This window comes from Salmo salar, chromosome 28 (assembly GCF_965601325.2).
Source record: "Salmo salar chromosome 28, fSalSal1, whole genome shotgun sequence".
Lineage (NCBI taxonomy): Eukaryota > Metazoa > Chordata > Actinopteri > Salmoniformes > Salmonidae > Salmo > Salmo salar.
In genome coordinates, this window is record NC_138318.1 from 23502128 (window position 1) to 23526715 (window position 24588).

The following is a 24588-nucleotide window of genomic DNA, read 5'->3' on the forward strand; positions in this document are numbered from 1 at the left end:
CTTCAATGCTGCAGGCCCGGGAGAGAAGTGCCTCCACACAATGCCTCCACACAATCCTGTCTCGGAGCTCTACGGACAATTCCTTCGACTTCATGACTTGGTTTTTGATCTGAACATGCACAGTCAACTGTGGTACTGGTGTGCATGCCTTTCCAAATCATGTCCAATTAATTGAATTTACCACAGGTGGACTCCAATCAAGTTGTAGAAACATCTCAGAAACTCCCCAAATACAGGTGTGCCAAGCTTGTAGCGTCATACCCAAGAAGACTCAAGGCTGTAATCGCTGCCAATGGTGCTTCAACAAAGTACTGAGTAAAGGGTCTGAATACTTCTGTAAATGTGATGTTTATTACAAATAAAAAAAACTTTGCTAACATGTCTAAAAACCTATTTCTGCTTTGTCATTATGGGGTATACTCAGCCTTGTCTCAGGATGGTAAGTTGGTGGTTGACGATATCCCTCTAATGGTGTGGGGGCTGTGCTTTTGCAAAGTGGGTGGGGTTATATCCTGCCTGTTTGGCCCTGTCCGGGGGTATCGTTCGGATAGGGCCACAGTGTCTCCCGACCCCTCCTGTCTCAGCCTCCAGTATTTATGCTGCAGTAGTTCATGTGTCGGTAGCTAGGGTCAGTCTGTTATATCTGGAATATTTCTCCTGTCTTATCCGGTGTCCTGTGTAAATTTAAGTATGTTCTAATTCTCTCTCTTTCGGAGGACCTGAGCCCTAGGACCATGCCTCAGGACTACCTGGCCTGATGACTCCTTGCTGTCCCCAGTCCACCTGGCCGTGCTGCTGCTCCAGTTCCAACTGTTCTGCCTGCGGCTATGGAACTCTGACCTGTTCACCGGACGTGCTACCTGTCCCAGACCTGCTGTTTTCAACTCTCTAGAGACAGCAGGAGCGGTAGAGATACTCTGAATGATCGGCTATGAAAAGCCAACTGACATTTACTCTTGAGGTGCTGACCAGTTGCACCCTCGACAACCACTGTGATTATTATTATTTGACCCTGCTGGTCATCTATGAACATTTGAACATCTTGGCCATGTTCTGTTATAATCTCCACCCGGCACAGCCAGACGAGGACTGGCCACCCCTCATAGTCTGGTTCCTCCATAGCTTTATTCCTAGGTTCCGGCCTTTCTAGGGAGTTTTTCCTAGTCACCGTGCTTCTACACCTGCATTGCTTGCTGTTTGGGGTTTTAGGCTGGGTTTCTGTACAGCACTTTGAGATATCAGCTGTTGTAAGAAGGGCTTTATAAATAAATTGGATTTGATTGTGTGTAGATTGATAAGGGAACAAACGATGTAACAAATTGTAGAATAATGCTGTAACATAAGAAAATGTTGAAAAGGGGGTCGGAATACATTCCGAATGCACTGTACATAAAGCGTCAGTAGGCAGAAAAGTGCTATACAAATCCAATCAATTATTATTAATTATTATTTGTATACAATCACCTCTATTATGCGTGGGAATACTTTGGAACAGATTTCCTGGTGTTTTTACAGTGTATATGTACAACAATGAACATTTTTGCTCAGGAAACTTGGGGGACCAAATAAAACCACCCGCAGGGCGCCAGTTGGGTAACCCTGCTGTGTATTGGAGGCCAGGAGATTTTTAACCCTGCAACCAAGTGGTAACAGAGCGTAGAGAAACAGGTTCACTGCAATGCTACTGAAACCCATGATAACGGCATGACAATACCCCTTCATAAAGCTGGGCACGATTGAGTGCTAAGTAGGTGAGTTAGATGAACCTTACTTTTTGATGTGTGCCATGGCAGTGTTGTTGAGAAAGACCATACTTGACAGGTTGAGGGGTGTGCCCAACCCTTTCATCAGAACCTCCACTTCCTGGATGCCCTGGACGTCCCCATGGCTACCGAGGGATTGCACCAATCGTGTGACGGACAGTTTTGAGGGCACCTGGTCTCCCTGCAGCATGGACTTGAGTGTGGACATGCCATCTAAGGGTGGGAGGAAGGCAACAGAATGTATGCAACAAAGAAACTCGCTGGGTGTGTGTTTGTGCACGGATCACGCAAAAACCCACCTTTGGCTAGCCCTCTCTTGACCTGTGTAATGATGAGGAGGCTGTTGGCTATGTCATTCAGCTTGAACCCTGGGACACGGCCTACGGCACTGAGGAACAGAGAGACAGAAGAACAGACATAAGTCAACAATCTTCAACCTTACAGCAGAGGTGACCAACCCTCCACTCCATTGAAATGGGCATAGAGAGAAGAGGGGGAAAATAAGACTGAAACAGAGGGACAGAGTGAAAGTGAGTCCGATTGCCAATCAAGTCTGGCCATAGAAGTATTACAAAACAACCGGGTGTTCAGACTACTCCCTCTGAGGTCCTCTCCAGCGCCTAGTGTGGGGGGCTGTGAGTCTCCTCCGGGGCTGGGCAGGGAGAGAACAGCTGCTGCAGTGATGAGACCCTAGGTAATGTCCCTTTCCCTCCATCCCTCAATCTATCCCCTTGTCCTTTCAGACATCTTTTTTCCCATTTCAGAGCCACTAATACCTCAATCAATCTCTCTTTTATTATTACGGTCTCCGACCGGATTAATCTGGCTGCTCAATTGAGCGTTGGCCTCATGCTCCTTATCGCCGGGCCGACCAACCACCAGCCCTCCGCTCACTCGGACAGATTGCTGCGGAAACCTCGGTCAGAGTGATTCTTATCAATCCCAAGGAAAGAAAATCCCTCCTGTCGCTGCCCTCTAGCCTCCCCATCTCCCGCACTCTTTTCACCCTCTCTCTGGGGTCTCCCCCCTCCACCCAACTTCCGCTCTGACCCTCCCACATTTCTCTCCATCCCAATCCCCTTAATCTCTGCTAAGCGCCCCCACTGCTCAGTTATGATGCAGCCCCTCCTCCTCCTCCTCTCCCCAACCCAGCCTTGGGCCCCATCTGGCTCCAGCCCTGTCTAAGTCATCCACACGCAAGAGACTGGGCTTTATACACACTAGGGGAATTATTACTGTACTGGCGTCTTGATCATCTTCCCACATGATTAAACCAACCCCCCTGCCTCCCTCCCTTCTCTGATAAATTCAAGGTCCCTCACAGGACTAAAATACCCTGGGTTAAGTCATGCCCTATACTGGCCTGACATAGGGGTACCAAAAGTTCTGGAGCGAAGGGGGACAGGTGGGAATGAGATGTGACGTGTGTAATGTAGAAGGTAGGCGTTGAGTCCTTGTGGTAATTCTGTAACTGTTCATAAACACACAGACAGACACACATAGGGAAGTTCAACAGCCACCCAAGGGCAGTGAGCGAGGGCAGTGAGCGAGGGAAGGAAGAGGAGAGGATTATACAAAGACTCTCCTGCTCGAAGGGGACAGATCATCAGTCGTGTTATGAGCGATGAGAACCTAATTTCGCTCTCGTTTTTTTAAAAGGGATAACTCCTGCTACTAAGATCCCAGGACAACCAAAAAACACACACACGATACATTACTAATCAGCAGAAGATTGTCATTTTTGTGCAAAGTCATCCGCTTCCCAGAAAACCAAATTAATCTGTGGCGATAGGAAGGGGCTCAAGCGCTTCCGAGGCTTACCAGACCACTGCTGTTCACATCCAGCAGGGTTAAGGGTCAATTCACAATCACTTGGTAATCTCAAACCTAATTCAAGAGCCCTGGCTGCCCTGTATACTGTAGGCTTAACCTGTGACAAACCAGAATTTGGCTCCGAGTGTGGAAGTAGCCCACTGTAAAAGTGTGTGGTTTCTTTGTCAGGACCATTGGCAGATAGAGAGGGGGAGTGAGGGAGAGGACACAGGACATACTGACTGGTGAACACACACAGGACAGACAAACTCACATCTCTTTGACCACCATGGCGTCCTCCATACTACCCTCGGCCAGCAGAGCCCGGATCAGACTGTCGTAGGGGGCCGGGCCCAGGGTCACACCCTTCCTATCAATATCCTTCAGCATATCATAGGCCTCTGGACAGACCAACAGAGGGAGATGGAAGGAGAGGGAATGAGAAATGTAGCAGGAAAGAGGGGTTGATAGAGATCACCATCAGGAAACATATGAAAAGCATTCAACAATCCACCATGTCAACGGGACAACCAAAAAATATCTCGTAAAACATGTCTCAGTGGTCATGGGACAGTCTGTAGAATTGATGTTCCTGTATTAAGAGAAGCCCAGGAAATCCCCAATATTACCAATGGAGGTCAGGCAGCAATATAAACTCCCCAGGGCTGCGTACCTTTAGCCTTGCCCTTCTTGCAGAGGGTGAGCAGTCTGAACTGATAGTCAGCAGGGCTGTTCTCTGCAGTAGCAGCCTGAGTGCTGGCTGACTTGGTGGCTTTGCCCTTTGACCCTTCAGGCTTGGTCTCTGCCTGTGCTTCTCTGTCTGCAGCCTGCTCATACCACACCTATGGAAAGGTAGAGTACAACATGCTGTGAATAACTAGTATCAAAACAGCCACTGGTAACATATGGGTCACCATTCACACGATCCAAAAACACCGGTCCCCATGGTACACAAACGATAGGAACACAAGAGCAGATATATCCATGCTTATCCCATAGAAAAAGTGTGTGCGTGCGCAAGTGAATGTGTGTTTCATAATTCTACAATGAATCATAGAAACAGAGTCGCAAATTGCATATCACAACATATCTGGGTGATTGGTGCATGTCTGTGTCGAGTTCAATGTAAAACTGATTTTAGTACTTCACTTAATTTCACAATTTTTCATTGTCATGGCAATTCTGAATCATGAAAACACAAAATCAACCAAAGCAAAGTAAGTAGAATGTTTGTATTGAGAATGCTTGGTTAAGAACCACAGCGTTGATTTGCAACTCCGTTTTGGTTGCAAGACGACTTGCTTCTGCCATCGAAGATTAAACATTTTTCTAAAATGAGCTTCTACACCCAGCAATTTCATCAGTCCGGACCATGGATGGCACATCAATATCTCCTGCAAGACCATCAAATATCATCGACAAGGGTAAGAATTAAATAGTGTATTCTCACCAGGATTTGGTTTATTGCCATTTGTGTATTTCTCAACATTGACACTTGTGGGGATTGTAGAGCAAAACGGAGAAGACCATCGTGAGAGTCTTCCCTTTCCACAGTGGGGTTAGTTTGTAGCCCAAAACGGTTCGGATGCTACAGACAGAAGCTGGCACATCAGCGTTACTGACTTGTGGGTGTCATCGAGCAAAACGGAGAACAGAGTTCGTGAGAGTCCTCATCTTTCCATATTAGTTTATAGGCCAAACCGTTCGGACGTGTTGTGGAAATTCTTACACAGGGACACTTAAAGTCCATCTTAAATGGATCATTGTTAATTATCCGCACACTGGAGAGGTTCCAAAAAAAGTTATGCACTATAGTGAACATCTGTCAGAAGCTCTTATTATCAAAATTTTTAAATCAGCTTTACATGTCATATCTCACAATCACACAACTTCACATCCACTTAGTACCATTCCCAAACACACTCGGTAATCTCCCTTATTACCCATGTGCATCTTCAACGATTCTCTTGTTGTTACTTGCCATTTACCTTATGTAGCGTCAACGGTTCTCTTGCCACTACTTGCTATACATATAAATAACACCTCGTATTCAAAAATACCTTGTGTTATTTTGTAGTGGCTGCAGACCACAGACATTTCTTCTAAATGCCTATAGACAGCTGTCAGCGAGGCTTTCGTTGGTACCATTACGCCCTCGCTCTAGTTCTCTCATAAAACTAGTGAATAGTCTTCTCTCTATAAGACTGTAAAATATATATATCTTTTTTTAAATTATGAATTCTCTTTTATTATCAGTGCACTGGACAATTTTTTCTTCTTGAGCGGATGGTCGTGCAGCCGGAACATAATGAAAAAACAATGGCAGAAGGTTTTAGTTATGTTCGATATCACCTCCTCTTGGTGAAAATTGGAAGTGTTCTATGGCTACAAAGAGCAGGGAGGAAGGTGAGCCATGGTTGGCTTCGATGCAGTGGCGCGCAATAGCATAGTCTGTTTTTATTTCTAATAGCAGCCTTAAGTTCTGCGATGCTTCAATGCTCGCTTAGTATGTCCAATATAAACAGCAGCACAGATGCATTTGAACATGTATAGGACTTTTGTGGTGCTACAATTAATGATGCTTTAGATTTTGTATTATTCTTGACCTGTTCTTGGGTGGTATTTTTGTTGTTGTTGTATTGGTCATATTGTCAATGTAATTTCCATTGGGAGGGCCTGGGAGCCTAGTGTCACGCTTGTTGGTTTGCTGCATGCTGTGCATAACGGAATCGGCTAGATTGCGCGCACGGCGAAAACAAATGCGAGAGGGACATGTTGTGAATTCTCGTAGATTTGGATCACATTTGAGGATGTTCCAGTGTTTCAATACAATGGATTTGATGCGACCGGCACATGGGCTGTACTCCGTGGAAAAACACAAACGTGGGGGTGTTTTGTACTGGTTTCTATTCGTGCCAGTGACTAGGCTTTGTCATTCAGTCTCTAGCACGGGTATAGGCCTGTTCAATGACACTAATTATACCCACGTTGCAGGAACCTTTTGCGCATGTCATGTGAAATGTCCCTTTAAGTATAAGAATTGCGATGCGTCTTTTTTGAGTGAGGTGTGTGTGTGTTTAGTAGACTGAGTAGGGCCCCTCAATCTTCAGTCACCCGTTCAGCGACCGGGGGAGGGGGTTAAGTTACACTGGCCAGGGGTAAATTAGGCTAGGCATACGGGCCGGGGAGGCTAAAAGGGGGTGTGGGGGTTGACAACTCCAGGGCGCCTCAGGTCACAAGGGTCATCGCCAAGGGCTAAAGCCATCACTTTGAGTCTCATCTCCCTCCAGGCCTCACCAACAAGCCAAACAAACATGGACACAACTGGAAGGAAGCTGGAAAATAATGTATTCCAATGGAGAAATAATGTATTTTGAATCAACAGAGGAAACGGGTGCAGTCAGGCGGAGGGAATGCTGGGTAATTTGGTCACATCTTTCCAGTAGCCTCTGCCAGAGTCCTCTAGAGACTTGTGCTAAAGTCCCCTAAGCAGCAGACATGGTGTTATTTAGCAGTGGCTGAATTATTTAGGCATTAGGGGCTAGTATTAATTCCTGTCCCAACGATCATCCCAAATTCAAATTTACCCTAGCTGTAGCTAAAATACAACGATTTGTTGTTTCAGACTGACTGTCGCCAGAGGTGCGGAGAAATCAGACTAGTTCAGGGATTTCAACAAACTTGGAGTCAACCAGGACAGAGGGGGCACCATGGCAAGCCAATGATAATGAAGCCTATAATAAACTCTGAGGTACTAAAAGGTAGCGTCCTGCCCACGATTCACTGTGCAACAAACTGAACATTAGCAGAGAGGATGAGCTTTAATGAAGCAAACACTGATTTTGGAAAATTACTGATTTGATGGAATAGAAATAAAAGGAGAGCTGTGCTTACTAGTGGTGGCAGAGCGGTAAGTGATTTCAGAAGGCTTTTTACCTCAGGCACCTCGAAAGGCACCTCCTGTCCATTACTCTTGAGAATGTCAGCCAGTATGCGCAGGGTCCTCTCTCTTGGTATCACGTTCTCCTCCTGCATCTTGGTCCAGGTGGCCTCCGCCTTGCGCCAGTCGTTTGTGTCCTCTGAGGGTGAGAAAGAGCATGATCACACGTACGCACACACACAAACTCTTGAAAAATGTATTTTATAAACGAGACTTGGATAAATAAAAAGGTTAAATAAAAAAAATAAAACACACACACAAACGTGTATACGCACACAGACATCAAGATTCCTTGTTGACACTCATGCTGCTTAATGCTGAGAGAGCAATCAAGGCAGAAATGGCCTAATCTGCTCATCCTCGTCAGCCAGACACTTAACTCTGGGCTGATTTGATTTGTATCCGAGCAGGCTTCATCTGACCCAGGCTGAATTGGGCAAACAGTTCCAAAAAGCTCAATCTTCCAATCACGAGATGTAATCTAATCATACACTATCTGTGGATACTGGGATTCTGAACCCATTCTCTCACACACAAAATGGCCCTAGGGTTACGCCACATTGCTGCCAGGGATTGGGGGGGGGGGGGGGGGGGGGGGCAAAGGTTAAACGGTCATATGAGAAGAGGAGAGGGATGTAAGTAGTAGTGACTTTAGTGATACTTGGGGGGGCTTAATATAACCAGTCAGGGGTAAAGTGAGGTTCATAAACTTCCCCTGTTGGAGAACGTAGATGAACAATATCTGGCATGCAGTCAGTCCATCCATACAGCCATGGTGAGATACAGGAAAGACCTTAGAATTATGAATTAGAATCAGGGTTGGGCTTTATTCGAATTGAAGGGAATCAATTTAGGAAGTGATTTGACAAATATATCCTTTTCAGTTTATCGAGAAGCCATTAAAAATAGATGCCCCCTTTTCAATCATTTATTTGAAATGTCAGTTTACTTCCTGAATTGACTGCCTTTGATTCTTGAGCCCAACCCTGATTAGAATACTAATAGAATAGTAAGTCAATAGGATGTCGACAGGAAAGCCAGCCAGTCAGAGAAGAGTAGGGATGGAGGTTGAGGGGGACTTACTGCAGAGCCTCAACAGGTAGTGATACAGCTCATCTCGGTCACATTCAAACAGCTTGGCTGTCATGTCCACCATGCTCTCCAAAGACTCCATCTACACAGGGACACAACACTTTAGACGTGGTGTGTGCGCATGTGTGTGCGCGACTGTGTGTGGTCCCTCTCTCACCTGGTTGCCGTTAATGCATTTCTCAGCATACCACTGAAGGCGTCCTGGTCGAGCCCTTAAACCTGGAGTCTGTGGGAGCAACAGAAAGGACTTCATAAACAAATACAACATGGTTTATGTTAAATCACCTAGTGCCTCATAAACCTTTCTGTATTGCATACTGTACAGGGTACATCAAAAACCCAACAAGCTGAAACATACTGGGACCTCCATTTCATACCTCATGATTGAGTATATGATTGAATATACATTAAACCCATAAATTCCTGTAATTTCCCAGAAGTGAATATCTGAATATCTCAACTCTAGAACAATCCCCCTGAGTTATCCAAGAAAGTAATATCCAACAGGCTCAAAATGACTAGAAACAGATATGAAAAAGATAGAAGATGAAGGGTGTATATGGATAATACCGGAGCCATATAATAATGGCTCTGGATAATATTATGGTATGATGCCCTTTGGACACGCACACAGAGGGTGGCATAAGCACACTGTATTTTTGGAGTGATATGTGTTCATATGGGCTAGGGAGGGTGGGGTGGAAGGGGTTAGAGATGGGATAGCATTTCATCAGTGCTCCAGTCAATCAGAGTGAGATAGGCCAGAATGTTAATCTGTGTATGACCAAGATCTCTCAATCCCCCTGTGCTGCAGGACCATGGCTACTTGATCAAAAAAAGACTACGCATTATGGTCTTATACAACCAGCCAAAGGACAAATTACAATTTGTTCTGTTCTCCGCCGCCGCGTCTAATCTGCTTAGTAAATAAGGCCGAGCGCAAGTGGTACATATTTTTTCTACGGCGAACAGGAAATCCCCCCCCCAGCCCAGCTTGCTACCCCCCCACCCCTCCAGCCAGAGATCTAAGCCCCCTGAGGGCAAATCTTCCCGGGCATAAAATCCATGGTGATAAGTCCCTCTTCCTCCCGCTTCACACACACACTCTCTACTTTTCACTTCCAGCACATATCCCAATCCCCAAAAGGACATCTAGGTCAGATTATTAAGACAATCTCCTGCCTGCTGCTTTGTGGTTTATGAAACTCGGCCCCTTTGACTATGCTGTCTGGACTAGAGCGCCACAACAAGCTCACATCACACAGCAAAAGACAATGCAGTAGTGACTGTTGCACAAACTCACATAGCCTTTCTATACTCATCCTCATGTAGTCATGCCACCCGCTCACAGATTATGCTCAACAATCTCAATTCCGTGTATTTGACACTTATAATTAATACTCCCCACTTACACAACTCACCTTACCCGACACACACACACACACACACACACACCCACCCACCCACCCACCCACCCACCCCTACCTAATGGTGCCCACCCCTTAACAAAACCACCTAACCTTAACCATAACCAAAAAGTGGTACCCATTTCTATTGTATTTCATTTAATTACCTGCAATTAAACACCTTGCAATTATAGAAAACAGAGTCAGCGGCTAGCCTCTCTGTTCTGACACTTGAAGCTCCACTGAAGAGGAAAGGTCTCTGTGATAGATCTCCGTCATCCATCTGACCTCCCAGATATCACTCGTTTTAATTAGTGGGCAGAGTTAGGGGTCAGAGTTCACATGGAGAGGATATCTGGTTGGGGGAACGAGAGCCTTTTCTGATTCTGACCTACCGGTCTGACATGAGACCACTTCGCTGCTATTTATACACACAGACCAGGTAGAGTTCTCTTCTACGTTTAGCCTCAATACAAAGCTCTGCACAATATGGAGACATTAACCACAGTACACAACTACATGTAGTGAGTCACAAGTTCACAATAGACCAGAAAGGAGACTCCCGTCAGGCCTAAATCCAACTGCCCACATTTGAAAACAGATTATCACAAACATACAAAACCAGAAGAATGTCAACAGAACTGAAGGGCATTTCAGGTCAAAACAAAAACCCAAGAGAAGATATTGAAGTTGAAATGTATAATACTAAATGTTTAGTGTTGGTCTGGTATCATCTGAAGCTTGTCGGAACCTCCCCTTCTAAGATGACATGAAACGGACAGTCCCTGTCCCATTCTTAGAGGGGTATTAGTACACAATAATAGCATGTCAATATTTAAGAGGGTTTGCGAATCATAGTTCATGTCCTAAATCCTCCTTATAGAAACTCAGAGGGGACAAGCAGCTTTTGGCTAGCCCTGACACAGGGCCAGGACACCATGATACATAGATGATCTGGTCAAGTTGAAAGAGAGAGAGAGAGAGAGAGAGAGAGAGAGAGAGAGAGAGAGAGAGTGCGAGAGCCACACAGTACCAGCAGACAGCATTATTCTCATCCTGAAGAATCAGGATATTAAAAGGCGTTCAGGGCCAAATAACTAAATCGCCTGCTCCCCTCCTTATCGAGAGACCATCCCTCTGCTGTCGATCCATCCTCACCGACATCATTTTCATCTTATCCCCCCGGACCAAAGCCTCCTCATCTGATGAGTTTTTAATAACCAGGAAGAGGCTTAAGATGGGCCCTGCCAGCCAGCCTGCTGCAGCCCAGAACAACAATAACAACAACCACTACATCTACCTAACTTTAATAAGGATCGTATGAGGGCACAGTTCTGGAAATGGTAAGGATGAAATCCTAAACGGGATGGATTGTGTCTATGGTCAAATTAATATCTGCATTAAGACACGCACATATGGTTACAGCATCTGCGTTCCAGCTTCCGCCCCACATACAACACACAGTACACAAATACCCCCATTTGACTTAAAACAAGAATACGCACAGAAACACACCTCATGGCACTAATCCGTACTAACTGGTATCCATCCAGTCATGCAAGTGGACAGAGTAGACAGGGGAATTGAGCAGGGAGATTAGAATGGTTGGATAATTAAACATCTGAATGGTTTTGTCTAAATAAATGTTCAGTGAGGAAGAATAGACTCGTGAGCTGCACGTGTTTGGAGTGTGTGTCGGGGGAACGGCCTGAAAGCAGAGACGGCGGATGGACTGACACGAACAAAAGACACAGAAAACGAATCAAGAAAACAGGACTTGTACGGAGCTCTTCTTCCCTAGGTACCTCCAGCTAATAGAAGCTCTTCTCCACTCCAGCCGCAAAACATCTTCAATGTGCAGCTCTGCTGAACCCTAACCCTGCCCCCAGAATGAGGTACCCCCCTCAAATCTAAGGAGTAACCACCTCACACAACAGTCCAATTAGCATCCCTCTCCTGAAACGGTGTTTGCTGGCAATCTCAGAAGACGGCTATATCATAGTAATGTGGTTCCCGAGACGTTAAACAGCTCCCCAGAGTTTTAGGCGTTAACCTACCCCTTAATACCACAGCTATATACAGCAATGTGTTCAGGAACGTGCCTGTCCTCTCTAGCCAGTTAATATGCAAATACAAAAACCCAGTCAATCCTTCAAATCAGAAGTGTAGCTTAACCCCTGACCTGTTAGCTCCCAGGAAATTCACAGAGATAGGATTGGCTCCAATCTCTTAATAGAAATGGGAAATAAGTGACTGCTTTTCATATAAACCACTGGCCACATCCAGCACGCAACACGCACAAACACACACTCCTCTGCTTCCCTCACCTGTTCTATTGTGTTGGTGAGGAATGGCATTAGTTCAGATTTAGACCCAATCTAATTTAAAAAGAGGGAACTTATTACTGCCGTCTAATTAAGTATCTTTAAAATAGCTGTGTGCTGCATGCAAACACAATGGGAGGTGGTGTGGTGGTCCCACCTCAATGATTTTGCGGGCCTCCCGGTGGCGGCCGGTCTGCATGAAGGCGAAAAAGAGGTCGTACAGCATTGTCATCTCGCCTCGCTCCTGGCTCACAAAGTCCATCGCTGTGGGAAGAGGAGACGGAGAGCGAGGAGAGAGAGGTATGAGAGGCTAAACAAAACAACACACACACACACACACACACACACACGCAGAAAGCTTTTCCCCGCATTCTTCCAGTCCCATTAGAATGGCTATAAGCTGCTTGGCTTTCAGAGCTGAAACTTCTCAAAGAGCTGCTCTCAGCAGTCTGCTGCCAATCTCCCTCTATCAGGCACTGGCCAGGTGGAGATGTGGGGGCTCATCTGCATACACACCAGCACACACAGTCTATCCATAGAAACACTCAAAACTAATACCAATGCAAACCTCACACTCTTCAACAATCTGTACATTTGAAAAAGGGACAAACACCCAGAATACTATTTCCATCCATTCATAAGTTTGCTGAGGGATAGAAATGAAGTGAATTTTTGATAACTGACACCATATGTTGTTTCCAGGCAGGGTGAGAGGACAGAGCAGCACAGGGGTGTGTGTTTAAGGGGAGCCCTGTCTGACCCTGGGCAGGGGCAGTGCCACTCACAGGGTGAGAGAAGAGGGCATAGGGCCAGGGGGTGTAGAGTGGTGCTCAACAGGGGGGGGCACTCAAACCCACTCACCTACTGCACACAAAGGACTTAACCCCTTCACCACCCTTTTGTCAAGAGGAGGAGCCATTAAAATCATGATCGCCAGCATCCTACACAGTGACCTGGGGCCCGTTGTCAATGGTGGGCTCTTAGTAGACACTACACAGTGACCTGGGGCCCGTTGTCAATGGTGGGCTCTTAGTAGACACTACACAGTGACTACGGGCTGGCCTGGGAGAGTGTACATTGTACATCACAACACACATTGTTGCACTACATGTCATGAATGTGAGGATGGAGGGAGGAGGGATGGATGAAGAGTTGGGAGACAGCCCAGTACAACACTGGGGACGAGCTCCCTGCCATCCAGGGCCTCTATATCTGAGGAAGGCCTGAAAAATTGCCAAAACTCCAGCCAGCCAAACCATACTGTTCACTCTGCTACCGTCTGGCAAACAGTACCGGAGCATCGACTCACGGACCAGCAGTCTTATGGCTTGGGGGTAGAAGCTAAATAGTCAACTAATGATACCTGAACTATCTGCACTGACCTAGACTATAAGCAGGGACTGTGAAGTAACACAAACACATGCATACACACACACGATAACATAGGCACTATACACACACGTACACATGGATTTTGTATTGTAGATATGTGGTAGTGGAGTATGGGCCTGAGGACACACACTTAGTGTGTTGTGAAATCTGTTATGAATGCATTGTAATGTTTTTAAAATTGTATAACTGCCTTAATTTTGCTGGAGCCCAGGAAGAGTGGGGATCCATAATAAATACAAATATGTACACATTCACTAGACACATATACACACAAACTACACAAAACCCTCACACATTCAAACGCATCATTTGCTGCTGCTACTCTGTTCTTTATTTTATTTGTATTATTATCTATCCTGATGTCTAGTCACTTTACCCTGCCTTCACGTATATATCTACCTCAAATACCTTATTATTATCTATCCTGATGTCTAGTGACTTTACCCTGCCTTCATCTACATATCTAAAATACCTTATTATTATCTATCCTGATGTCTAGTCACTTTACCCTGCCTTCATCTACATATCTAAAATACCTTATTATTATCTATCCTGATACCTAGTCACTTTACCCTGCCTTCATGTACATATCTAAAATACCTTATTATTATCTATCCTGATGTCTAGTCACTTTACCCTGCCTTCATCTACATATCTACCTCAAATACCTTATTATTATCTATCCTGATACCTAGTCACTTTACCCTGCCTTCATGTACATATCTAAAATACCTTATTATTATCTATCCTGATGTCTAGTCACTTTACCCTGCCTTCATCTACATATCTAAAATACCTTATTATTATCTATCCTGATACCTAGTCACTTTACCCTGCCTTCATGTACATATCTAAAATACCTTATTATTATCTATCCTGATGTCTAGTCACTTTACCCTGCCTTCATGTACATATCTAAAATACCTTATTATTATCTATCCTGATACCTAGTCACTTTACCCTGCCTTCATCTACATATCTAAAATACCTTATTATTATCTATCCTGATGCCTAGTCACTTTACCCTGCCTTCATCTACATATCTAAAATACCTTATTATTATCTATCCTGATGCCTAGTCACTTTACCCTGCCTTCATGTACATATCTACCTCAAATACCTTATTATTATCTATCCTGATGTCTAGTCACTTTACCCTGCCTTCATGTACATATCTACCTCAAATACCTTATTATTATCTATCCTGATGTCTAGTCACTTTACCCTGCCTTCATGTACATATCTACCTCAAATACCTTATTATTATCTATTCTGATGTCTAGTCACTTTACCCTGCCTTCATCTACATATCTAAAATACCTTATTATTATCTATCCTGATGTCTAGTCACTTTACCCTGCCTTTATGTACATATCTACCTCAAATACCTTATTATTATCTATCCTGATGCCTAGTCACTTTACCCTGCCTTCATGTACATATCTACCTCAAATACCTTATTATTATCTATCCTGATGCCAAGTCACTTTACCCTGCCTTTATGTATATATCTACCTCAAATACCTTATTATTATCTATCCTGATGTCTAGTCACTTTACCCTGCCTTCATGTACATATCTAAAATACCTTATTATTATCTATCCTGATACCTAGTCACTTTACCCTGCCTTTATGTATATATCTACCTCAAATACCTTATTATTATCTATCCTGATGTCTAGTCACTTTACCCTGCCTTCATGTACATATCTAAAATACCTTATTATTATCTATCCTGATGCCTAGTCACTTTACCCTGCCTTCATGTACACATCTACCTGAAATACCTTATTATTATCTATCCTGATGTCTAGTCACTTTACCCTGCCTTCATGTACATATCTACCTCAAATACCTTATTATTATCTATCCTGATGCCTAGTCACTTTACCCTGCCTTCATTTACATATCTACCTCAAATACCTTATTATTATCTATCCTGATGCCTAGTCACTTTACCCTGCCTTCATGTACATATCTACCTCAAATACCTTATTATTATCTATCCTGATGTCTAGTCACTTTACCCTGCCTTCATGTACATATCTACCTTAAATACCTTATTATTATCTATCCTGATGTCTAGTCACTTTACCCTGCCTTTATGTACATATCTAAAATACCTTATTATTATCTATCCTGATACCTAGTCACTTTACCCTGCCTTCATCTACATATCTAAAATACCTTATTATTATCTATCCTGATGCCTAGTCACTTTACCCTGCCTTCATCTACATATCTAAAATACCTTATTATTATCTATCCTGATGCCTAGTCACTTTACCCTGCCTTCATGTACATATCTAAAATACCTTATTATTATCTATCCTGATGTCTAGTCACTTTACCCTGCCTTCATGTACATATCTAAAATACCTTATTATTATCTATCCTGATGCCTAGTCACTTTACCCTGCCTTCATGTACATATCTAAAATACCTTATTATTATCTATCCTGATACCTAGTCACTTTACCCTGCCTTCATGTACATATCTAAAATACCTTATTATTATCTATCCTGATGCCTAGTCACTTTACCCTGCCTTCATGTACATATCTACCTCAAATACCTTATTATCTATCCTGATGCCTAGTCACTTTACCCTGCCTTCATGTACATATCTAAAATACCTTATTATTATCTATCCTGATACCTAGTCACTTTACCCTGCCTTCATCTACATATCTAAAATACCTTATTATTATCTATCCTGATACCTAGTCACTTTACCCTGCCTTCATGTACATATCTACCTCAAATACCTTATTATTATCTATCCTGATACCTAGTCACTTTACCCTGCCTTCATGTACATATCCTAAATACCTCGCACTCCTGCACATTGATCTGGTACTTCCTGTATATAGCTCCACATTGATCTGGTACTTCCTGTATATAGCTCCACATTGATCTGGTACTTCCTGTATATAGCTCCATTCTAGTGTATTGTATTCCTTGTGTTAGTTACCATTTAATTTTGTATTATTATTTTTAAACTGACTCGTTGGGAAAGGTACGTAAGCAAGCATTTCACTGTAACGTCTACACCAGTTGTATTTGGCGCATGTGATCAAGAAATGTGATTTGTGGTGGTGGCATTCACCTTTCTGTAGGAGCTCCGTGTCTCCCCTCTCCACCAGGCCACAGATGACGTCGTGGATACGTGGGAGTTGTCCATACTGCTTCTGACACTCCATAGCTGCCTCCAGAGCCCCGCCAAGGTCCTTACTGGTGAGACACGCAGAGAAAGAGAACATTCATTTAAAATCAAATCTATATGGCTGAGCGAAAACAAGACTACTCCAGGCCTTTGACCTCCGTCACAAACGACTGACCTCACAACAATGGAGCCCTTTTCAGCCCTGACAGGTCAACCAGGAGATGAGGCAATTGGCCACGCTCCTTTGACAAATCTCTCTGGTAGAACAAATGATTAAAAACATTGGGCTTTTCCAGGGTGAATGGATGAATAGACGGGAAACAACCTCTTTTGTGATCTTTAGCCTTCTCTCCTGTTCTCCAACGCTTTCAGCATCCCTCACCCCCCTCACCTCACCCCCAGCTGCGCAATTTAGAGGAATATGGCAACAAAATTAGAGCGCTCCCCGTGCCATCTCCACCCTCCTCCCGCTCCTCCCCCTGAACAAAGAGCCTGGGAGTGGGGCTGACAGAGAAGACAGAAAAACACCACTCCAATCCCTTCTATTGTGACTGCGCCGCCATCAATCTGTTGATTGGGTAATTACCATGCCAATCACACAGAGGTCACAGCGGATAGGGCACCGTTGGGAGGGGTCAGGTGGGGTGGGATAGCGAGCCAGAGAGAGGGGAGGGAGTGAGTAACAGGTATAATTTCTGTAGTGTTTTCTACCCTTGAAGATTATACAGCCACCGGACAAGGTAATGTGCCTCCCACCCAAAAAAAGTCTGACCTTGGTATGGACAGAATGGAGAGGGAGGTGGGTACGGGCAAAAAACACAGGATGTGATTGAGCTTGGAACACAAACTGGGCTCAGGCAATCGGTTTTAATTGAAATGAAGAGCGACAACATTATTCATCAAGCAGGAGTCAAGAGGCAATTCAACCACTCGCTTCCTGATTGAACAGCCACTCTCCAGAGAATGAGAGAGCAGCAGAGAGAGGGAGAGAAGAGGTGTAATTTATTCAAAAAAAAAAGTGAGGGAGAAACTTTTACTGGACAGGAATATAATGACCCGTGATCTACCTGCCAGTCATGTTTATATGAATCCTCAAACTGGAGTTAAGTTACAGCCATACATACACTCAGTCAGTGTTACCTCGTTCCAAAGGTATTCTGTCAAATTCTACAGAATCATTTCATTCCAAGACGGTCGATCAGACATTTACACCACCCTCCCTCCATTCGACGACACCTCCATTCCGCCCACCCAAATACCCCAAACCCCTTCTTACAGGAAAAAAAACGTCTTTAGAAACTCCCGACCAGCATCGCAATTACAGCGCCCTCTCCTCCCATCTCCAACCAAAAAGAGAATTAACCATGTTGAAGGCTTCATAATTTCCCTAGGTACAATTTAGCTGTCACTTGCGCTCCGATTTACTCAAACACGTTCCCCCGTTAATGTCACCAACTTTGCATGTCAAGCACTTTCCAGCCAATTAAGTCCTGAAAAAAGATGGTGGCAGCGAGTGCTTTACGCACAGAACCTGAAGGATTAGACAAGAAAGATCATTTCTTTCCATCCTTTCATTATTTCCTTGCACGCCTCTCCTTCCCTCCTTCCTCTCCTCCGTCCCACTCTTTTGTTCCACAGAGATTGGCATTCACGTTATCACACCACTGTCCCCTGGAAGGAAGGGAGGGAGGGCCGAGCAGAAGAGGGTGTGTGTAGGGGAGAGTGTGTGTGCGTGGGGGTGTGGTGTTTGATCGTGACACCTCTAGCCTGCTGTTATGAGTTACATTAGGACACGGCTGCTAAGCCACAACATACAGTATACTCTGTACACACAGTGACAGACATATTGATTAATCTGTGGTCAAGTCCAACTTAATGGCTAGTCTGTCTCGGTTCCCCATTTCTGTTGTACAGCTGCACTTACATACTCCACTCCCAATTTGTCCCTCACCCCCTCACGCACACACACTAGGAGTGAATCCAGTTCTCCATCTCAGGCCGCAGCCGCCTGACAGCTCTCCTCCGTCTCATCTCCAACTGTAATACCCCCCCCTCCCCCCCACTCCTCTCCAAGACTTGTCTCTCCCACCTCCCATTGTTAGGCTCATTAGCATTGCAGGGGTGCTAATCAAGGATATGGATCCAGTAAGGCAGTTAGCAAGCGGTTAGCGTGTCTCAGCGAGAGAGCCAGTGTGTTGGAGCGGTACTCGGCGGCTAACTGGCTAGGCTGACGGGCTGTCAGCGTTAATCTGGGGGAGAAGTGTTCATTAAGTCATTACTGCTGACACTGTGATGAGACAGCGTCGCCAGAATGACACGTAGCGCTTTGTCCTCCGCCGCCAACGCCTCCCTGACGGACGGCACCAACAGAGAGAAGAGAAAGAGGAGGGGATGAGATGGAGAGCGAAAAGGAGGGATGAATAGTGGAGGAGATGGGAAGGGATAAATATGGAGAAGAAAGGGGAAAGCGATAGATGTGGAAAAGATAAAGGGCAGAGACGTGAAGAGAACGGGAAACCTTATTCTGGGGATGGAAAAAAAGAAGGCAAAAATCCTTAACATACGTCTCTAAACTTTGTCTTTGTGCCAAGTAGAGGTCTAGGCTATACTAGGCCACAGAGAGGTTCTTTACAGGTGTAGAAATCCCTCTAGAAAGCATTCCTCGGCCTGGGTTTTGTATTGTGAGCCCAGTGAACCCCAGTCATTCAGCGGTGAACGTGGCTCTGCTCTGTGCAGGGAGAAGAGAGATCCCTTGTTTTCACTGCTGCTAATGAACCTGGGGAAATTACCAAACTAATCTCAGAGCAGGCAGCAATTAAGGCATGAACCTCCACGGTGTGTTTGTGTTGAGCACTGACTGACAGCAAACAAACAGCCCCAGGGGGGCGCTTGCACCACACTGTTCAGTGTGTCAAACGTCCATGTGTGTAAAGGTACACCCTTGGTACACGTGTGTGTGTACACCCTTGGTACACGTGTGTGTGTGTGTGTGTGTGTGTGTGTGTGTGTGTGAGAGAGGTGGGGGCGAAGGGGGGTTGTTTCGAACAGTGCGCCGCATGGCTGTGGCAAATCCAGCAATTAGTGCTCTGTACATAATTAACATGCAAATGAGCTGATCTACTTAAAAGCTGTTCTCACAAATAGACCTGAACAGGGGCTGAGGGGTGGGGCCATGGCTCCCAGAAACACAGGTTTTTCCCCCGGACTCATTTGCATATTACATTTTTAGCGAGAAGGCATCGATAGCCATCTCAGAGAAGCGGAGCGTGAGTCAGAGTTATGTAAATAGGGGTCAGGAGGGGGAGGCTAGGGTTGTTAGGGGTACAGCAGCTGGCCGATCCCCAAACATACACACACGCACACAAAGCCTCGCAATCTAACCCCCTCCCCCCACCTCTGTTAGAAAGACACACAAACACACCAAAATGCATGCACAGCACAGCCCCAGATCCAAACCCTCCCTGACTGAACCAGTTCCCCAGAATGCTCCTTCAAGCATGATCAGGACTCTGGCTCACATGACCCACCACAGCCAATGATGAACAACGAAGCAGTGAGACACAGGAAGTCCTTTTCCCAGAGAAAGTGTTCAGGTACCCTGTTGGGCGTTATCATCTGGGCTCTGGTCCATTCCACCACTTAGAATGAAGGATTACTATGGGACTCACACACTCACACTCACACACACACACACACTGCAAATAGTCTGGGTAGCCATTTGATTACCTGTTCAGGAGTCTTATGGCTTGGGGGTAAAAGCTGTCGAGAAGACTTTTGGTCCTAGACTTGGCGCTCCGGTACCGCTTGCTATGCGGTAGCAGACAGAACAGTCTATGACTGAGGTGGCTGGGGTCTTTGACAATTTTTAGGGCCTTTCTCTGACACTGCCTGGTGTCGAGGTCCTGGATGGCAGGCAGCTTAGCCCCAGTGACGTATTGGGCCGTACACACTACCCTCTGTAGTGCCTTGCGGTTGGAGGCCGAGCAGTTACCATACCAGGCAGTGATTCTAGTGGTATGCTAGTCTAACCTGGGTTCAAATACTACTTCAAAGTAAATATTGAGATAACCAAATACAAATAAATACTCACATGCATTTGAACCCAGGTCCTAGGAGTATTTAAAATATTTTCAAATACCATAAAACTTCACATAAACAGTCTCAAATAGCCGCTTGTCCCTGTGCCTGCTCACATATCAGCAAATAAACGGCTGTTTCAAATAAAACACAGGGTCTAAATGAATTGTTACATTAAATAATTCATTGACTCTAAAAATAATTGCTATTATCAGTATTTAAATGGGCAGTAAGAACTACTAGCCAGTGGCTGCTAACAGCAGAGAACTGCTAGCTAACTGGCAAGCTCACACAGTCAACAACTTCAGAGTACAGACACCAAAAACAAATGGCAAATCGCTATCTATTCACAAAAGTAATAACTGCCAAAATGGACCGTCAAAGTGGAGAATAATAATAATAATATTATATAGTAGCAGTCAAAAGTTGACACACCTACTCAATCAACCTACTCTACATTGAAGAATAATAGTGAAGACATCAAAACTATGAAATAACATATCACTATTATTCATGTCGTAACCAAAAAAGTTTTAAACAAATCAAAATATATTTTATATTTGAGATTCTTCAAAGTAGCCACCCTTTGCCTTGGTAACTGCTTTGCACAATCTTGGCATTGTCTCAACCAGCTTCATGAGGTAGTCACCTGGAATGCATTTCAATTAACCTGTTAGGGCTAGGGGGCAGTATTGACACGGCTGGATAAAAAAACATACCCGATTTAATCTGGTTACCACTCCTACCCAGTAACTAGAATATGCATATACTTATTACATATGGATAGAAAACACCCTAAATTTTCTAAAACTGTTTGAATGGTGTCTGTGAGTATAACAGAACTCATTTGGCAGGCAAAACCCTGAGACATTTTCTGACAGGAAGTGGATACCTGATGTGTTGTATTACCTTTAAACCTATCCCATTGAAAAACACAGGGGCTGAGGAATATTTTGGCACTTCCTATTGCTTCCACTAGATGTCACCAGCCTTTACAAAGTGTTTTGAGTCTTCTGGAGGGAGATCTGACCGAACAAGAGCCATGGAACGATGATGGCCCATTAGACACCTGGCGCGCGAGTTCATGTTGGGTACCCTCGTTCCAATACGTTATAAAAGAGTATGCATTCGTCCACCTTGAATATTATTCATGTTCTGGTTAAAAAAGGCCCTAATGATTTATGCTATACAACGTTTGACATGTTTGAACGAACGGAAATATATTTTTTCCCCTCGTTCATGACGAGAAGTCCGGCTGGCTTAGATCATGTGCTAACAAGACGGAGATTTTTGGACATAAATGATGAGCTTTTTTGAACAAAACTACATTCGTTATGGACCTGTGATACCTGGAAGTGACATCTGATGAAGAGAATCAAAGGTAATGGATTATTTACATAGTATTTTCGATTTTAGATCTCCCCAACATGACGTCTAGTCTGTATCGCAACGCGTATTTTTCTGGGCGCAGTGCTCAGATTATTGCAAAGTGTGATTTCCCAGTAAGGTTATTTTTAAATCTGGCAAGTTGATTGCGTTCAAGAGATGTAAATCTATAATTCTTTAAATGACAATATAATATTTTACCAATGTTTTCTAATTTTAATTATTTAATTTGTGACGCTGACTTGACTGCCGGTTATTGGAGGGAAACGATTTCCTCAACATCAATGCCATAGTAAAACGCTGTTTTTGGATATAAATATGAACTTGATAGAACTAAAAATGCATGCATTGTCTAACATAATGTCCTAGGAGTGTCATCTGATGGAGATTGTAAAAGGTTAGTGCATCATTTTAGCTGGTTTTATGGTTTTGGTGACCCTGTCTTTGAATTGACAAAACATTACACACAACTCTTGTAAATGTACTGTCCTAACATACTCTAAATTTATGCTTTCGCCGTAAAACCTTTTTGAAATCGTAAAACGTGGTTAGATTAAGGAGATGTTTATCTTTCAAAGGGTGTAAAATAGTTGTATGTTTGAAAAATTTGAATTTTGACATTTATTTGGATTCAAATTTGCCGCTCTTGAAATGCACCTGCTGTTGATGGAGTGCACCACGGGTGGCACGCTAGCGTCCCACCTAGCCCATAGAGGTTAACAGGTGTGCCTTGTTAAAAGTACATTTGTGGAATTTCTTTCCTTCTTAAAGCGTTTGAGCCTATCAGTTGTGTTGTGACAAGGTAGGATGGTATACAGAATATAGCCATATTTGGTAAAAGACCAAGTCCATATTATGGCAAGAACAGCTCAAATAAGCAAAGAGAAATGACAGTCCATCATTACTTCAAGACATGAAGGTCAGTGCAGTCGCAAAAACCATCAAGAACTATGATGAAACTGGCTCTCATGAGGACCACCACAGGAAAGGAAGACCCAGAGTTACCTCTGCTGCAGAGGATAAGTTCATCAGAGTTAACTGCACCTCAGATTGCAGCCCAAATAAATGCTTCAGAGTTCAAGTAAGAGATACATGTCAACAACATCAACAGTTCAGAGGAGACTGCGTGAATCAGGCCTTCATGGTCGAATTGCTGCAAAGAAACCACTACTAAAGGACAGCAATAAGAAGAAGAGACTTGCTTGGGCCAAGAAACACGAGCAATTGACATTAGACCGGTGGAAATCTGTCCTTTGGTCTGATGAGTCCAAATTTGAGTTTTTGGGTTCCAACCGCCGTGTCTTTGTGAAACACAGAGTAGGTGAACGGATGATCTCCGCATGTGTGGTTCCCACCGTGAAGCATGGAGGAGGTGTGATGGTGCTTTGCTGGTGACACTGTCAGTGATTTGTTTAGAATTTAAGGCACACTTAACCAGCATTGCTAACACAGCATTCTGCAGCGATATGCCATCCCATTTGGTTTGCACTTAGTGGGACTATAATTGTTTTTTCAACAGGACAATGACCCAACACACCTCCAAGCTGTGTAAGGGCTATTTGACCAAGAAGGAGAGTGATGGAGTGCTGCATCAGATGACCTGGCCTCCACAAATCACACGACCTCAACCCAATTGAGATGGTTTGGGATGAGTTGGAGTGCAGAGTGAAGGAAAAGCAGCCAACAAGTGCTCAGCATATGTGGGAACTCCTTCAAGACTGTTGGAAAATAATTCCAGGTGAAGCTAGTTGAGAGAATGCCAAGAGTGTGCAAAGCTGTCATCAAGGCATGCTAGTTAGCTACGGCGTCATATGATACGGTGCACTGGGTGGGTTTCAGGAAGAATACTGTACCAAGTTATCTAGCTGAATAAACTAAGTTTGAGCCTATTCCTGGAAACATTGAACCACTGTAGTTTACATCAATTATAATTTCTAAAGTGGAAGTTGGAAAAGTTAAGTATTTCAGTGAATGGTTAGTGAGGGAGGCCCTGCTCTCTCGCTTCCCCAGTTGTTTAGTTCATTTTCATTCCAATCTCCTTTGCATTAGCGTAGCCTCTCCTGTAGCCTGTCAACTATGTGTCTGTCTGTCCCTGTTCTCGCCTCTCTGCACAGGCCACACAAACGCTTCACACCGCATGGCCGCTGCCACTCTAACCTGGTGGTCCCAGCGCGCACAACCCACGTGGAGTTCCAAGTCTCCGGCAGCCTCTGGAACTGTCGGTCTGCG

The 24588-nt window shown here is 44.4% G+C and overlaps 1 protein-coding gene across 1 annotated transcript in view; it reads right to left on the minus strand.

Annotated features, from left to right (window-relative positions):
• Positions 1 to 24588, minus strand: part of lrpprc (leucine-rich pentatricopeptide repeat containing) — an 81029-nt gene that overhangs the window by 15349 nt on the left and 41092 nt on the right. Inside the window, exons 24-32 of the mRNA XM_014179970.3 lie at positions 16840 to 16964; positions 12495 to 12601; positions 8765 to 8833; positions 8599 to 8689; positions 7512 to 7654; positions 4249 to 4417; positions 3850 to 3976; positions 2063 to 2151; positions 1772 to 1976 (exon numbers count right to left, since the gene is read on the minus strand). Of these exons, the coding sequence (XP_014035445.1) occupies positions 1772 to 1976; positions 2063 to 2151; positions 3850 to 3976; positions 4249 to 4417; positions 7512 to 7654; positions 8599 to 8689; positions 8765 to 8833; positions 12495 to 12601; positions 16840 to 16964 (1125 nt within the window). The remainder of the gene's footprint in view (positions 1 to 1771; positions 1977 to 2062; positions 2152 to 3849; positions 3977 to 4248; positions 4418 to 7511; positions 7655 to 8598; positions 8690 to 8764; positions 8834 to 12494; positions 12602 to 16839; positions 16965 to 24588) is intronic.